The following is an 18,250-nucleotide window of genomic DNA, read 5'->3' as shown; positions in this document are numbered from 1 at the left end:
TAAGTGACTACATGAGGTGAATATAGGGCAGGAGACACCATGCTGGAGAGGTTATTGGAGGGCAAATATGTATGAAGGACCTAAAATAAAAATTACATAAAAATCCTGCATGCATGAGAACAAAGGGGACATTCACAGCATATTACAATCATGGTAATTAGGGAATGAGGGAAGAAATACAATATATTATCAAACATTAAATACAATAAAATGGGATATAAAAGGATAAAAATCTTACCTTCATATACTCCTTCTGCAGGACCTGGATGATGGCAGAACAGGTCTCTGGGATAATGATCCCCAGAGCCTGGGGGGAGATGCCTGTCGAGAACTTCAAGTCCTGCAGACTTCTCCCTGTGGCCAAATACCGCAAGGTAGCGACCAACCTCTGCTCCGGAGTGATGGCTTGCCTCATGCAGGTATCCTGCCTGCTGATATAGGGGGTCAGCGAAGCCAACAAACGGTGAAATACGGGGTCCGTCATCCTGAGAAAGTTCCTGAAATCATCAGGATTATTCTCACGGATCTCACGGAGCAAAGGCATATGGCAGAACTGGTCACGCTGAAGCAACCAATTCTTGGTCCATGAACTCCTCCCCACCCTGTTCATGGACTGGACTTGTGTCAAGGTCAGGACCCCAACACCAAGCCCCCGCACAGCACGAACTCTACAAGGAGTACGCATACGCAACATGGCTAGAAAACGGTCGGCTGCTCAGAACGAAGTAACAGAATGCACTGAAGAACAGCAAGGCCTGTGAAGAGCGACCTGAAAAACAGCAACGAGCGGGCAAGATCACACAGAAAACTCTGATACGAACTCACTGCACGCACTGAAGAGCAGATACAAACCCACAAGCACAAACTGAAAGTCAGAAAATGATCTGAAAGCCACGAGTCTGAAAAAGCGCGAATCGTCTCTCACCAAATTTTTACTAACACGAGATTAGCAAAAGGAGCCCAAAGGGTGCCGCGCTTGGTTCTGAACCGGCCTTTTCTAGTCTCGTCATACGTGGTGTACGTCACCGCGTTGTTGGCGATTGGAAATTCCGACAACTTTGTGCGACCGTGTGTAGGCAAAACAAGTTTGAGCCAACATCCGTCGGAAAAAATCCGAGGATTTTGTTGTCGGAATGTCCGAACAAAATCCGACCGTGTGTACGGGGCATTAGGCTGAAAGCTGTCCCTCTTTTTCCATTGTAATTGTTTTGTCACACTGAAGGACTACCAGAGAGGGCCTGACTGGTTGAAAACAATATACTCTGAAATTTCAGATGATTGGTAACCAAAGGCCATGTAATCTTTGTATTTTCTGTAAAGTTGGGCATATTTCCGTTCCAACAGTAATATAGAAATCATCAAAAATTGTTTACAAGAATATTATGTTGCCATCATTTAGGCAACAAATTTTATTCAAAAACTATTAACATTTCCTCCAGACTTGCCATCTGAATGCAGTACCTGACATATTAAAACAGGTTCCATTACAATATGTACAATTTTTCCCCAAATGAGATCCAAAATCACAGTTATAATTTCATTTGTTCGAGAAACAATTTCCATTCTGTACATTCAAATTTTGACATCATTACAGCTGAATGCAAATGTTCATTTAACCCCACTAACCATTAGAAAATATAACAAATATTCCAAAAATTAACATTTTCAACAAAATTCTACTGGTGTATGACTAGCTTTAGTGATATAATGGATTTCACAGCGATAACATTCTACATTTTATGTTCAGAAAAAAATGTGATTTGGAAATGCAGCCCTGTCCCGTGTCCGTTCCTATAAAGCATGATTTTTAATGATCATCTCTCTAACAATGCTGCTTTTGTGGCAGGAATGGAGCTGTTCATATTGCTTTCCAAGCTGAGATCATCCAGCAGGTCAGTTTGAACTTCTACAAGGTTGTTAACAAGAACACTAGAAAAAATAGCTCTCTTCTGACATCATAAAGCAACTGTTTGATCTAAAATAATTTTAATATTTTTACTGAATTTAAGAAATATCAAAGTTCATTTGTGATTTGTCAGCCATTTAATAGGAATGTATAATGTTTTATAAATATGTTATAATGTTTAGAACTAAATAAAAATGTAAAAAAAAAACAAAAACTTTACCTTTTTTGCTGTCAAGATACTATGAAATATTACATACAGATATATTACATTAACTGTTTCCAGACAGCAGCTGGAATTCATTTACACTTTTTTTTTTTTTTTTGCCAGATTAACATTATTTACATACAGTGCCTTGAAAAAAGTATTCATATCCCTTGAAATTTTCCACATTTTGTCATGTCACAACCAAAAACGTAAATGTGTTTTCTTGGGATTTTATGTGATAGACCAACACAAAGTGGCACACAATTATGAAGTGGAAGGAAAATGATAAATGGTCTTCAAAATGTTTTACAAATAAATTTGTGAAAAGTGTAGCGTGCATTTGTATTCAGCCCCTTTACTCTGATAACCCTAACTAAAATCTAATGGAACCAATTGCTTTCAGAAGTCATCTAATTAGTAAATATAGTCCACCTGTGTGTAATTTAATCTCAGTATAAATACAGCTGTTCTGTGAAGCCCTCAGAGGTTTGTTAGAGAGCCTTAGTAAACAAACAGCATCTCGAAGGCCAAGGAACACACAAGACAGGTCAGGGATAAAGTTGTGGAGAAGTTTAAAGAAGGGGTTAGGTTATAAAAAAATATCCAGAACTTTGAACATCTCACAGAGCACTGTTCAATCCATCATCCGAAAATAGAAAAAGTATGGCACAACTGCAAACCTACCAAGACATGGCCATCCACCTAAACTGACAGGCCAGGCAAGGAGAGCATTAGTCAGAGAAGCAGCCAAGAGGTCCATGGTAAGTCTGGAGGAGCTGCAGAGATCCACAGCTCAGGTGGGGGAGTCTGTCCACAGGACAACTATTAGTCGTGCACTCCACAAATCTGGCCTTTATGGAAGAGTGGCAAGAAGAAAGCCATTGTTGAAACAAAGCCATAAGAAGTCTCATTTGCAGTTTGTGAGAAGCCATGTGGGGGACACAGCAAACATGTGGAAGAAGGTGCTCTGGTTAGATGAGACCAAAATTTAACTTTTTGGCCTAAAAGCAAAACGCGAAAAACTAACACTGTACATGACCCTGAACACACCATCCCCAACATGAAACATAGTGGTGGCAGCATCATGTTGTGGGGATGCTTTTCTTCAGCAGTTACAAGGAAGCGAATCAAAGTTGATGGGAAGATGGATGGAACCAAATACAGGGCAATCTTAGAAGAAAACCTGTTAGAGTCTGCAAAAGACTTGAGACTGGGGCGGAGGTTCACCTTTCAGCAGGACAGCGACCCTAAACATACATCCAGAGCTACACTGGAATGGTTTAGATCAAAGCATATTCATGTGTTGGAATGGCCCAGTCAAAGTCCAAACCTAAATCCAATTGAGAATCTGTGGCAAGACTTAAAAATTGCTGTTCACAGATGCTCTCCAACCAATATGACAGAGCTTGAGCTATTTCGCAAAAATGACATCCCCAAAAAGACTTACAGCTGTAATTACAGCAAAAGGTGGTTCTACAAAGTATTGACTCAGGGGGGCTGAAAACAAATGCACTCCACACTTTTCAGATATTTATTTGTAAAAAAATTTGAAAATCATTTATCATTTTCTTCCACTTCACAATTATTTTCCACTTTGTGTTGATCTATCACATAAAATCCCAATAAAATACATTTATGTTTTTGGTTGTAACGTGACAAAATGTAGAAAACGTCAAGGGGTATGAATACTTTTTCAAGGAACTGTAGCTGGAAAAGCATGTATAAAGAGCTAAATAACTCAAGGTCAAAATATACACATAGCTGCATGACAGAGGAGTGATGTACTTCCCTCCCTGTTGTGTGCAGCTCTATATAGATTTTCAATTAGAGATAGACAGTCTTAAAGGAAGAAGCTCCTGATGCGCTCACAAAAAAAAAACTAAATGTTATGCAAAGCCAGTGTAATGGAAGTGCCCTGAAAAAGAAAATGGCTGCACTCCAGTGAATTCCAAGCAGGGTAAGTTCATTCCACAGGCTGTACAACATACACCTGATGAGATTCCACCCATCTGCTACATTTTACCCAGGATGGGTTTAATCATCTGGGTGTCCTAGGTGAAACAAATCAGAGAAGTCTCAGTGGGGTGTATGTTACACATCTTTTGGAATAAACTCTTCTGTACTTGAGATGTACAGGAGTGCTGCTATTTTTCTTTTGCTGGCTGTTGTGAATATAACTTCCCCTGGCAATGAAGAAAAGCCAGCTGGGCTTTGGTATCAATGTCAGTCTTTTCCTTTATGATAGTAGATGCACCCAGATTTAGCTTACATTCACACATGAGTAGAGCATAATTAGAGTGTGTTCCTGATAATTTTGAAATGTTTTTTTTTTTAAGTGTATTACAGGTGTTTTATAAATGTTTTTGCACGTGTATCAGGTTTCAGGAGTTTGCTTTCTGGGCTGTGCAAATAGAGGAGAGCAGTTCTATGGAAGGAGAGGAGATCTTCAGTTGTAAAAATGTGCATGAAAATGCACAAAAATGCTCATGCACTTTTTTGAGCGTAAGGTGCAGAGCGTACAAGTGTTATCTGTTTAATATTTTTTTTATATAGTATGTAAATAAATATTTACATATATTTAAATTCATATTTTATATACATGATGAAAAATTAACATAAACAGTTTTAAAACCTGTAGGCTTAGAAAAAAAAATGAATGATCCAAAACCCGATCCCAAACCATTTTGGTTTACATTATATGATGGTGTGAGTTCAGGTAAGCTATAATACCTTCATAGACTGTCCGATGGAATTTGTCTTTTTCTGAAACTAGTTTGGGTGATAGGTGATTAGTCCAACTGACATACAAAATGTTGTTATTTTTCAAAATGGAATTTTTCTTTATTATCAGTGGAATTTCCATTATGATATGTAACGTGATCATTATATCAGTATCCCCTCTTTTAAATAAATTCACCTTTATCTTCTTTTTTGTGTTTTGTAAAAACAATTAAAAGCAGTGTATATACAATATATATATCTAGATATATATATATATCTATATATATATATATCTAGATATATATATATATCTAGATATATATATATCTATATCTATATATATATATATATATATATATATATATATATATATATATATATATATATATATATATATATATATATAGATGTGTGTCAGAAATAATATTAAATAATATTTGAACCTTTGAAACTTGGTCTGATGTTAACTGCCAAAGTAAAAATGTTGCTGTATATGTATATATATATATATATATATATATATATATATATATATATATATATTGACATTACATACCTGGAAAGAGCAAAGGAAGCACAGGTGGTTGTGGTGGCATTGTGCAAAGGATTGTTGTATCATTTAGACTGAGAACTTGACATTCCTGACCTACAGACAGAATACAATGAAAATTGTTACAGATCTTTATTTCATACTTTTATTTCCCCCCTGCTGTTATTGTTACTTACCTCCCCTCCCTGTCCAGTATTGGACATTTATGCCTGCTCCCATTCACTCCAACAACATAATGCTTTGGGGTCTTGGAGTAACAAATTGCCAGGCCTGAGCATTGTAAGATGGGATTGGGGTGTGCAGAATGCAAATACTGGCCATATGGTTCATACTGCTAATCATAGGATATGGTTGGCTTTTTTATAGGATGCAAAGGCTGCAATAATGATTGGCTTGGACAGTATTGAAAGGGTAAGTAAAGAGATTGGCATTTCATTTCTAAACCGCACTTAGGGCAGTTTTTTCTTTTTTAATACAGGTTCACTGTAGGGTAATATTGGCAGTCAATGCTGGCCCATAATTCACATCACAAGTGTTAGAACTGGTGTTAAAGTAGTTCAAATATTACCAAGGACAGAATTGGAGTTTGAAGGTGCAAACAATCAATGAAAATTGATATTACAAAAGTACATAACTTTTATTAAACAAATATAATTTAAAAAGAGAAAAACAATTTTATGTAAAAAAGAGCACAATTAAGCTCAGTGGTCACTATACAAAAGAATGGTTGCATCTACATGTTTCACTACGATCATGGCTTCTTCTGGAGCTTTTGTAGGACCTTAGTACATTACCACCCTTTACAAGATCACGGTTCCAAGGAATCCTCAGAGCCCGTCAAGAGCTCCAATGAGGTGTCTGTGTGCCAAAAATAACCCTGTAATCATACCCTGTTATAATGGGAAGTTTAACAAGTTTATGGACTAATACAAATATACTCCCCAAGACGCAAACTTCATATGCTGGCAGCAAACTTCAAAGAGACTGTACCATCTGAGCACTTCCTTCTCTGGGAGTACCAATGTTCCTTAATTTGGTGTCAATATGATACCTTTAAACCAGGGAAGATCAAAATAGTTGATCTATCCCAAAGGGATTAATCCTTTTTTGCTTGGTTTAGTGATCCTACAGGCAACAAGGTAATGGGCCATAGGCTCTGAGCATTCCTTGGAACCGTGATCTTTTAAAGGGTGGTAATGTACTAAAGTCCTACAAAATCTCCAGAAGAAGCCACGATTGTGGTGAAACATGTAGAATCAACCATTCTTTTGTATAGTGACCACTGAACTTTATTGTGCTCTTTTTTACATAAAATTGTTTTTCTCTTTTTAAATTATATTTGTTTAATAAAAATGATGTACTTTTGTAATATCAATTTTCATTGATTGTTTGCACCTTCAAACTCCAATTCTGTCCTTGGTAATATTTGAACTAATTTAAAGGAGGTGGTGTATATGGTGAAATCTCCAACCTCAAATACCAAATTAACCCTTGGTGTTAAAGTACATTACTGTCAAGTGTTGCATTCTTTATATCCAGTATTTGCGTAAATGATACATTGCGATGCTAGGACAATAGTGAAAAGGGCACAATTCCATAGTCTGTGCTGCCCACACAACAGCATTTCTAAATCTCTGTTCATAGTAGCCTAATGACAAGAACTTACCTCCTACAAGGACTCGGGCTGGAAAGTCAGTTTCATCGAAGAACCGCCCATTGATTGTGATCACTGTGCCTCCTTGCACGCTTCCGGAAGCAGGGAAAATCCCGGTTACCTCTGGATGCCAGAATACAGGAAAGACGTTCTTTGTTTTGTTTTTAAATAAAGGGTTAATGAAAAGAGTAAATGATTATTTTTGTTACCTGCGTAGGTCTGGAACATACTGATTTTATTGAGAGAAGACACAACGTATGTGGGTAGGCTCGGTAGACTCCTGTAATGCAGGAAAAAAAGTCCTTTAGGGCCACATAAAATGTACCTGTTATCCCATAAATGGTCTATACAGGACTAATCATCTTGACAACCAACCTGCTTAAGAAAACATTTAGACAGTTATGCTTGTGTCAAGACAATTAGTACTAAATTACAGAGAAAACATTTGTGTAGTTTAGAAACATACTGTTTGTGACAAGGATTTAATATTTTTAAAATGCTTACCCTATTTTCATTATTATATTTCATACACTGTACATATATGTGTTCGTGCTCTATAATTTCTGTCTGTATGCTGAACAGTTCAGTCAGTATTCTGCTGTGAGATAAATGATTGCAAATCACCCAGGAGAGAAGATTCCTTGGCAGACAATGTTCAAACTGGTCTGAAAAAATAACTTTCAATTAAACCCTAGGGCACCCCATAACCATTAAGAGGTAGTCTTCCAATCTGCCTTCTATGGCTGGATCACACATTTAATTTATATTTTACATCTGGAAGTTCCTAATATCCCCAATATTAGATGATGAAAGCAGCACCTTGAATAGAGCTGATAGTGCTGAGATGCAGCATTCTCTCTGGAGGGAAATATGTGTTATGTAGAGCAGTGTTTCTCAACTCCAGTCCTCATGTACCCCCAACAGGTCTTGTACTTGTACTGTCTGCCCTAATGTTGTAAAGCGCTGTGTAAACTGTTGGTGCTATATAAATCCTGTATAATAATAATAACAGGTCATTTTTTCGCACAGGTGATTTGATCAGTTTCACTGTCTTAGTGTTGGGGGTACTTGAGGACTGGAGTTGAGAAACATTAATGTAGAGTGTAACTCACCGTCCATAAATGTCATCCAAAATAAAGCTGATATTGTGATGGCCTGTACAAAAAAAAAGAATCAACATTGGTTAAACCTGCTTGTCTGAATACGTTCCATGTGAAAAACTGACATTAATCTACAACTTACCAACATAGGTGCCAGTATCATGGCATATCATGGAACCATAATCAGTATTTGGATTGTTCAGTTGTAATCCATAGCTACAGAAGGAAATAAAAAAGCTGCATTTCAGTGCTAGGCTACTAGGGCTTGTTATGTTATTTCACCTCTTTTTTTACAACATATATTCTTAATATTTACCCCCTCAATTACCAAACCATATAGCAAATTTCTTTTTTAAGTTCTACCATCTCTTTACTTCTTTCTTTCTCATCTATACTATAATCACATGCACTGTACTGCCCAAACAGTCTTGGGGTATCAATGTCATATATCCCCGAAGTCTTCAGGCATTAAACTCTGAGTTATTGTTATATTGTCTCTCTACTCAGACAACAGCTGCTATGTCATCCATGAAATAAAATTATTCCCCCGCGAAGGCATTGGATGAGCATTGCCAGGATATGGTGCCGTGTATTCAAGGGAGCCAGCTAAGAAAATTAGGAAAAAACGCAGAATCACAACAATATGCCAGTAAACAAAAAGTGGTGCAGAAAAGATAAGGCACTAGAAAAAGTTTAGAAGGATGCAAGATATTATTCGACTGCATCGAACGGTAAGTATGTCATTGATAAGTGCCATATTATAATAATTTTGTCACACATTGGACTTTTTCAATAACTGGTGAAACTAGTGGACCATTGTCAAGAGACCCTTGGCAGAAAAGTGCCAGAGAGAAATTTTAAAGTACATCTAAAGCCCAAATTTTTGCAAGATTTATAAAGCTTGTCTGAGCTGTCAGCGAAAAGGGGTGGAGAGCTGAAGTTACATTCTGCAGAGCTCAGAGAGGGAAGCTCAGAAAACTGATTGGATGAAAGGGACACACACCCCTTCACAGAGCACTCAGGAACAGAGCTGAGGCTGTCAATCAGCTGGAGATCCCTCCCCTGTAACCTTTTTTCTCTTGGTGTCAGCAAAATTTGTTAGAAGTGACTCATGCTGATAGCAGAGGAACGAAGCAACAGAGAGAAATTACAATCAGTGCTCTTATTTGAGGCAAGTACACATTATAGGATATGTTTTTTTTTTTATATATTTTAAGTTAAAATTTCATGTTTGAGGTTTACAACCACTTTAAGCTGGCCATACATAGATCAAAATTCAACTGGATTGACTAAATGTGTCAATGGATAATCAGCACAGTTTTTTGTTCAGCCAGCTGGCTGAATGAAAAGAATTTGACCCATGATGGCATCTTTGGAATTCCCTTGACAGGTTTCTATTGCTGTTTGTGTCCCCTCTGGGGAGACTCATTGTGTCCTTATTTATCCCGATCACTATGGTTACAGGTACTGAAAGTAAGGGCAAACTCTGAATTTGGATATGTTACCATCACAGAAGGTTAATTCCTACTGTGAATACTGCTTGGAAATTTTCCAGTGGGGACTCTATTTGTGATTGCAACTGTCTAAAGGTGGCCACAGATGGATTGAAATTCAGGTGGTTCAGCAGGGACCGGACAAATTTTGATCCATGTGTGGCCACTGCAGTTGAACAGAAGCCCTATCAGATAAAAGGCGCTCGATCGGCAGCTAGAGCCAATGGCTACAGCTCTGATCTGTTTATTCTGACAGCAGAGGAGTCCTGCTGTTGTCAAAATACAATAGCACAGAGGGTAAGATCCCCCCCATCCACCTCACATATGTGGATGGGGAAATCAATTCAGGTTTTTTTTTTGTTCAAACATTGGTTGAATGAAAAAACTAAACCCTATCATGTATATCCAGCTTAAGATTTTGCTCACTTTGGTGAGAATTTCTCTAACTTTTTGTACCTCTATCTACAGCGACCAAGACCGCAATAACCAGTGAGGGACTGGAAACTTAGCCTAGGGAGAAAAGACAACCAACTAGTCCTTTCATAGTAGTAATGTACTAGGCAAAATGTGCCATAGTTCCACTCCAGTCCAATTTGAGTTTCTTCAAAACAGCATAATGCATTTTGGGCATTTACACCATATTCCTAACAATACCAGTTCTTTCTTACTATAAATCTCCTGTGGTAAAGTACTTACAGTTGATCAGAATTGGGTTCTAGCAACAAACATGGCATTCCTCCAGCAAAAACCCTGTGATATAATGGGAGGTGATGTTAAAATCTGAAAGAATATAGACTAAATAAAAAATGATTACAGGAAACAAGGTAATCAAAATAAACAATCAATTATGGGGAGATTGACTGCTATTCTCTATTCTGTGATTGGTTCATGATGACTTTAGAAGTTGACTTGGGTGTAACTTTGTTTTTGGATATCACCCAGCCTTTGGTTACTTTAGTGGCCCAATTAGACCAATTCTGTTCAAACACACATAATCAATTAACATAATGAATATTTCAGTAAAGAAATATAACTTTCAGAAATAACTGCACTAAACTGGTGGCTCAAAATGTAATCAATCGAAAAAGGAATGATTGGTAGAAAAAATACAACCAAATAAATCTGTTTCTTTGATAAAAGTTTTGGAATTTTGTATCATTCACCATCTAAAAATACAGAAAAAATCAATAGAATCAGCTAATTAATAAGCAACTATTCACAAGCTGATGTTATTCATTTTCAGTGGCATGGAATAGGATTTGATCCCTCATCAGGGCTTCATTGGTACTGTATCTGAGACTACAGGGCTAAGATCTCCCATTGTCTTTACTGAATTTTCCATTGCTATATATGAAAACCCCATCGACTGGAGACTCAAAAAGCTCAGATGAAAAGGTGTCAGAGTCATTTATAGATGAGGGAAAGATATGCCCTTTGGGGTCCCAGCAGAAGGGACACCTGGTTTGTAAGAAACCTGCTCCCTTCTACCAATAAAACATTTTGGATGGAGTCGTTTTTTTATAACCTTAAGTTGATGTTAATCTCCAGCTTCCACAATCCTCTACACTAGCATTAATAAAGGAGGCTTAATGAATTGTGGGCTATGAATGAAAAGATAATTCTTGCCTTAGCACCCTGACATTTTTCCCATTGGAGCTCAAAGCAGTATTACTGCCATAGACATCAGTAAAAATTTTGCCAACAATGGTGATCATGGAACCTGCAAAAGAAAAGATATGTTCAGTCATTCAATAAGCACAGTGATACATTTGGAGCATATTGCAAGCTTTTTCCTTGCATAATATCAAATAACATAATTGACATTGACATATGACAAACTGTTGTGTCCATATATAGATGGTAAACTTCATACAAGTTACAAATTGTAAAGGTTAGAAAATATAGTAGTAGTGCATCCTAAAGGGTTCAGTTTACTTTTGTTTTTCCTAAATTCCAGATTCCCCATGTACCAATATACCACTAATGCAAACATGAAAAGCTTTCTCCTAGAGTGGGAAAACCTCAACATCCAGTTTGTTATATAAAAAAACTCATCCATTACTTCCTGGACATCCCTTGGGTTGGAAAAACCATAGCTGATGGTAGATTTAAAGGAGATTGTACAATCAGATTGTAATGTTTATAGCTACCTTATGGGAAGAATCAGGAAACTGAATGGCAATAAAACAAAAGGTGGTATAGGAATGAGGGAGGTGTGGTCCAGACAGGTGAAAACGCCCTATTCTGTGATGCAGAAAGGCAGTGCATGATGGGAGATGACCTACAGGAAGTGATGGAATCATAAAGGTAGAAAGGATATGAGATGTACAGGAATGGAGGTTGTAAGAGTTAAAAAACAATCCCACAATCAAAACAAAACTGAATTTCCTGCTGCCTGTGATCTCTTACTAATGAATAATTAATTAATGTATTCATTAGATTGTTCTTCACATTGAAGAGTGGAAAGGGCTGTCACACATAAACACCATAGTGTTACATTCATGATCATTGTGATTGCCATAACAGCAATCACAAGGTACAGAGCCACAACTGACTGACTGTGTTTATTATCTGAGCTGTCTAATAACAGCTTGATCACACACATTCTTTAGGCTCATTTGCCACCCATGTGTGTTTTCTGCAATGCCTTTTATAAAGGCATTTTCTTTATAACAATATGGTGGTAGAGAGGTGGTTAAATGGATGCACAATTAGTTCAGTTGCAGTGATAAGACTGCATGTACATCTCATCCAGTGGCAGCAAATCCATAGGGGGCGCCCGGGCGCCGCCCCCCCCAGGCAGTCACAAAAAATAAATACATTTAAACATGGCCCTTAAAAAAGAAAAGTCCTTAAGTGCTCTGTGTTTGGGCGCCAGCCACGGTGCACTATGGGAAGTGCCACGTCAATGCAATCACGAGATTGCAGATGCGGCACTTCATTGACGGGGTTTGGAGCTGCTTTGTGGCACAATCCATTGCGCCGAGCAGCATCCACCTAGCGCCCGGCTGGGTGCTTTGTTCTCAGTGTGAGAACAAAGTCACTTCCGGTGAGTTACAAAAAGATGGCCGCCGTGAGGACTAATCCCCTTGTGTTCGGTGGAGAGGGGAGGCCCCTCTCCTCTCCACTGAACACACGGAGAAAGCCAGGAACTAGCTGGGGAGAGACAGACGCGGCTTGAAGGAGGGCTGTGCTGCCAGGGACACAGATGTGAGGAGGACCCTGTTGCTCCGCTGGGGACACCGATGAAAGGAGGGACTCTGCTGGGGACACAGATGTATGGAGGGGCTCCGCTGAGGACACAGATGTAAGGAGGGACTCCGCAGGGGACACAGATATAAGGAGGGACTCCGCTGTGGACACAGATGTAAGAAGGGACTTCGCTGGGGACACAGATGTATGGAGGGGCTCCGCTGGGGACACAGATGTAAGGAGGGGCTTCACTGGGGATACAGATGTAAGGAGGTACTCCGCTGGGGACACAGATGTAAGGAGGGACTCTGCTGGGCACACAGATGTAAGGAGGGACTCCGCTGGGGACACAGATGTATGGAGGGGCTCCGCTGGGGACACAGATGTAAGGAGGGGCTCTGCTGATGGGGACACAGAAGTAAGGAGGAACTCTGATGATGGGGACACATATGTAAGGAGGGACTCCACTGATGGGGACACACATATAAGGAGGCACTCTGCTGGGGGCACCTGATGTAAGGATGGACTCTGCTGGGAGCACCTGATGTAAGGATGGACTCTGCTGGGGGCACCTAATGTAAGGACGGACTCCGCTGGGGGCACCTGATGTAAGGAGGGACTCTTCTGGGGGCACCTGATGTAAGGACGGACTTCACTGGGGGCACCTGGTGTAAGGACGGACTCCGCTGGGGACACCTGATGGCATCTGGTGGCAGGCGACATGGCAAGTGACACGCTCAGAGCTCTCACTGATTCTGCATTATGGTGAGTTGAATGTTTTAATTTTATATTACAATGTAATAATAGAAATAATGCGCTTCAATCATCCTGACACCATAACAACCATGGTGCCGGGATGATTGAAGTGCTGACACCAGGTGTTGGAGTATCTTTATCTGCTGATTGTTAAACTTTCTAGAATACACAGATTTCTATTGTTGTGTAGAATCTGGGTCTGCTGTCCCTCCCTCTCCCTCCATCCATCGTTCATCTCAGACGCTAACCACACCACCTTAGAGCCACGCCCACTATTTTGCTGAAACCACACCATTTTCACCAAGTGGGAGGGGTCAAAAAGGAAGGGCGGGGTCTGGCACCCCCCCATCCTAAAACTTCACCAGCTGCCACTGATCTCATCCACATGGTGCTGAAGAAAGGCAAGTTGTACTTTTGCATTTTGTAGATGTATGTAAAATAGTAACATAAAAGTAATATATTGTTAGGAGTGACACTGCATATCAGTCCTGGTATCTGCTCATTTAGAGCTTAAAGGAAACCAGAATGCAAAATAGGAGTTGGCATTTCTAACTCGTTTTAAAGGTTCTAATTCTAGGACTGTCGTCCTTATCTTTTTTACACCGATGGTGAGACCCAGAACAGGCTTGTGTATTATAGATGTTGGGATATCTAACATACACATGGTTCTTCTAGCATGGTTTCTTTTTTAACTAGTGAAGTAAAGATGACAGCCCATGAGCTTGAACCTTAACAAAAAGGTCAGCTTGGCAATTTCCATATTCCATTGCTGACAGGTTGTCTTTTGTTATTGGGTTAGAATGGCACAGGTCTCCATATTAAAATGTGGATCCCTGTTACATATACCTATCTCCTTGAAAACAATCAAAAAGTACTTATCAGCTGAGAAACTAAAATGTTATTTTAATATTGTATTACATACCTGGTGGTCCAGTTAAAGGTGATATGCTATCAATACCAGGGGTAAAGTACTGATGAGTCTGAAAATAAAAGATAACCTATCAAGAGTTCCTCTTGGAAATACAAAATAAATCTTAATACGTAGTATTATTGTATCAAGATCATCACAATTTGAACACCAAGCTCACATAGTAAAAAATCAGCAAGAACACAAATCTGTAATTTGCAACCCCTGCTGGAAAGAATATACTACACTACAGCTTACAGACTGTGATCATAGAAGAGGTAAAGTTTAGAACCAATTAAATTGCGCCCAGTGGCATATCCTCCATGGGTGCAATGTGTGCCAGGCAACCCCGAGGGAGGTTGGGACCCACTATGTTGTGACACACACTACTAAGAAGAATAACAATTCAAAATAACTTCCATGCGACCACGTGCCTGTCACTGCCCACTGCTGATCTTGTCACAGGATTCCTGTTTGAGTGACCCACTGTGTTGCTGCCAGTGCACTGCTGACATCATTCTGGGGGCACATGTGGCATCATGCTTGAGGCAGAGCTGCTGACATCATGCTAACCACCAGCTGTGAGCAGACTAAGCTGCTTAAATTAGGTAATTATTGCTGCCACCCAGCCTGCAGTGTACATTCATCACCTACTCACCATCCGGATTCTTGCCAGGAAAAAGGTGAGAGACTGACTGAAGTACAGGTTTAGAAATTTTTAAAATTCACATGTGTGTTGTCCAGGCAAAGGGTGAGGGCACTGTTAACACCTTTGCAAACGTGACGGTGCATGCAAGTTTTATCCTCGACAACGTGCATTGCATCAGGGCAGACCATTCATTTGGAAGGGCAGCCCAACACACTAAATTTGTGCCAAAGAAATACTTGGGTGCTTTGACATAGTTGCCCCCTTATTTTCTGCACTGTGCTGTACATTTCCTATTCCACGCCGCCTTGTTCTGTACACTGTGCTGTACATTTCATATTCCACACCACCTTATTCTGTACACTGTGCTGTACATTTCCTATTCCTTACCGCCTTGTTCTGTACACTATGCTGTACATTTCCTATTCCTTACTGCCTTGTTCTGTACACTGTGCTGTACATTTCCTATTCCACACCGCCTTGTTCTGTACACTGTGCTGTACATTTCCTATTCCACACCTCATTATTCTGTGCACTGTGTTGTACATCCCCTACTCTGCACCAACTATTTCTGTACACTGTACTGTAAGTCATCTCAGCCTCTATTTAACCATATTTCTTTAAACCACATCCAATATTCAGCACAGTGGAAAACCACATCTACTTTTCACCATGGGGCACTGTGCATGCCACATTTTCTTACTGTTAAGTAATGAGGCTCAACTTATAATTTTGCACACAGGGCCACTGCTTTCAGAGAACGCCACTGCCTGCACCACATAAGACAGAATGGGGTTTATTTACTAGGGCTGGAAAGTGCAAAATCAGGCTCACTTCTGCATAGAAACCAATCAGCTTCTAACCTCAGCTAGTTCAATTAAAGGGGTTGTAAAGGCAGAAGGTTTTTCATTTGAATGCATTCTATGCATTAAGATAAAAAGTCTTCTGTGTGCAGCTGTCCCTCTCAGCCCCCCTAAAACTTACCTGAGTCCCCTCTCTATCCAGCGATGTTGTAGGAGTGTCTAGGCTGCCCGGGACTCCCCTCCTCATTGGCTGACACAGCAGCATGGCACCATTGGCTCCTGCTGCTGTCAATCAAAGTCAGTCAGCCAATGAGGAGAGAATGGGGGAAGGGTCAGGACCACGGCCCTGTGCCTGAATGGACACACGGAGCTGCTTGTTGTGGGGGCACTTAACAGGAGGGAGGGGCCAGGAGCACCGAACATGGACCCAAGAAGAGGAGAATCCAGGCTGCTCTGTGCAAATCCACTGCATAGAGCAGGTAAGTATAACATGCAGAGCCGGCACAAGGGGTGGGCAAGAGGGGAGAGTGCCCTGGGCAGAGTGTGAGAGGGGGCGGGTTCAGGGTCCTCTTTAATGCAGGGCAAAAGCAGCTGCCCCTGAAGCCCGCGCTGCCTTAGAATAGTTCTCCCAGTCAGGTGTAGCAGCCACGAACACAGCTGTGCCGTACTCCCCCGTTTGCTCTCCCGGCCGGGTTAACACAGGCGGCCACACTGACAGGGGAGGAGAACAGCTGCGGCTGTGTGTGTAAGTGCTGACTCGTCCTGCTTCTCCCTCTGTCAGGAGCTGCAGGATCGGAGTGGCTGTCCTATGACAGGGAGTGAGGCAGAGCGGTCGTCCGTGCTCCCCCGTCTCGTCATCCCCCTCAGACTTCTATAGCACAGCACAGAACAGAGTGAAGTGCTCTGGCTGTATGCTACAGATCTGAGACTGCATTGAGACTGTGTGTTGGAAAAAGAGCGCACACACATTCCAGAAAGGTGCAGTGTCGCGGAGTGAGGATGAGAACTGTGAGAAGGAGGGGGAGGAATTTGTAAAAAGAGGTGAGAACTCTTGAAAGGGAGGATTACAATGCTGGCTGTGGACGGAAGTGGGGGGGTATACAGAGGGGGTTGTGGATGGGGGGGTACAGAGGTGGCTATAGAAGGTGGCTGTGGAAGGGGGGTATAAAGAGGTGTAGAAGGGGGGTATACAGAGGTGTAGAAGGGGGGTATACAGAGGTGGCTATAAAAGGGGGGTATACAGAGGTGGCTATAGAAGGGGGGTATACAAAGGTGGCTATAGAAGGGGGGTATACAGAGGTGGCTATAGAAGGGGGGAATACAGAGGTGGCTATAGAAGGGGGGTATACAGAGGTGGCTATAGAAGGGGTACACAGAGGTGGCAAAAGAAGGGGGGTACAGAGGTGGCAAAAGAAGGGGGGTATACAGAGGTGACTATAGAAGAGGGAGTACAGAGGTGGCTGTGGAAGGGGGGTATACAGAGGTGGCTATCTGAATAAGTTTTTGATCTGCTGTGTCTATATGTGTATAAGCCACATTTCTTTGTTTTATGCATTTCTCCAGTATTGCCTTGTAACTTGCAGAACTATGTTCAAAACGTAAATTGTTCAATAAAAACATTTAAAAAAAAAATCTGCCCAGCCGTGCCATTGTGACATATATCGTCTTGTGCTGGTCGGCAAGTGGTTAAAGACGGCCCTGGGCGGGTTGTTAGCAGGCGTAAGAGTAAGAATACTGTGTGTGTGTGTGTGTGGGGGGGGTCATGTAAAGGGCGAAATACTGTGTGTGGGGTGATAAATGAATTTGTATTGTTTTAAGTATATTCTTGTTTTGAAACTACATAGATACTTTCTTAAAAATGGGGGGGGGGGGGCGCAGTTTGCCATCTTCGCCCTGGGCACCAAATGGCCTTGTCCCAGCACTGATAACATGTTTGTTATTTTTAACTTAAAAAACAAGACTTTAGTATAACTTTAAGCTTTGACAATAAAACCTGGAAGCTGATTGGTCTCTATGCAGAAGTGAGCCTGATTTTGTACTTTCCAGCTTTAGTAAATAAACCCCAAAGATGGACAACAAAATTAGTAAAAGGTCTGAGGGACAAAACTTATCAAGAGAGACTGCAGGAACTTAAAGCGGAACTTCACTCTAAAGGGGAAGCTCTGCTTTAAGTCCTTCTCCCCCCCCCCCCATCTACCATATTTGGCACATTACAATTTTTTTTTGGGGGGGGGGGCATTGGCACCTAGTTTTGATTGGTTGGTCTTCCCTCTCTTTGTCTGCAGCCTTTTGAAAACATCACAGGTCCCAGAAGGCT

At 40.7% G+C, this 18,250-nt stretch overlaps 1 protein-coding gene across 1 annotated transcript in view; it reads right to left on the bottom strand.

Moving 5' to 3' along the window:
• Nucleotides 1-18,250, bottom strand: part of LOC141146079 (fibrocystin-L-like) — a 491,542-nt gene that overhangs the window by 331,187 nt on the left and 142,105 nt on the right. The window contains exons 6-13 of the mRNA XM_073632839.1: nucleotides 14,500-14,557; nucleotides 11,256-11,349; nucleotides 10,326-10,379; nucleotides 8,279-8,352; nucleotides 8,149-8,191; nucleotides 7,246-7,316; nucleotides 7,049-7,159; nucleotides 5,389-5,478 (exon numbers count right to left, since the gene is read on the bottom strand). Of these exons, the coding sequence (XP_073488940.1) occupies nucleotides 5,389-5,478; nucleotides 7,049-7,159; nucleotides 7,246-7,316; nucleotides 8,149-8,191; nucleotides 8,279-8,352; nucleotides 10,326-10,379; nucleotides 11,256-11,349; nucleotides 14,500-14,557 (595 nt within the window). The remainder of the gene's footprint in view (nucleotides 1-5,388; nucleotides 5,479-7,048; nucleotides 7,160-7,245; nucleotides 7,317-8,148; nucleotides 8,192-8,278; nucleotides 8,353-10,325; nucleotides 10,380-11,255; nucleotides 11,350-14,499; nucleotides 14,558-18,250) is intronic.

The sequence above is a fragment of the Aquarana catesbeiana genome, linkage group LG05, assembly GCF_042186555.1.
Source record: "Aquarana catesbeiana isolate 2022-GZ linkage group LG05, ASM4218655v1, whole genome shotgun sequence".
In the NCBI taxonomy this organism is placed as follows: Eukaryota; Metazoa; Chordata; class Amphibia; order Anura; family Ranidae; genus Aquarana; species Aquarana catesbeiana.
This window is presented reverse-complemented; position numbering and strand designations above follow the sequence as displayed.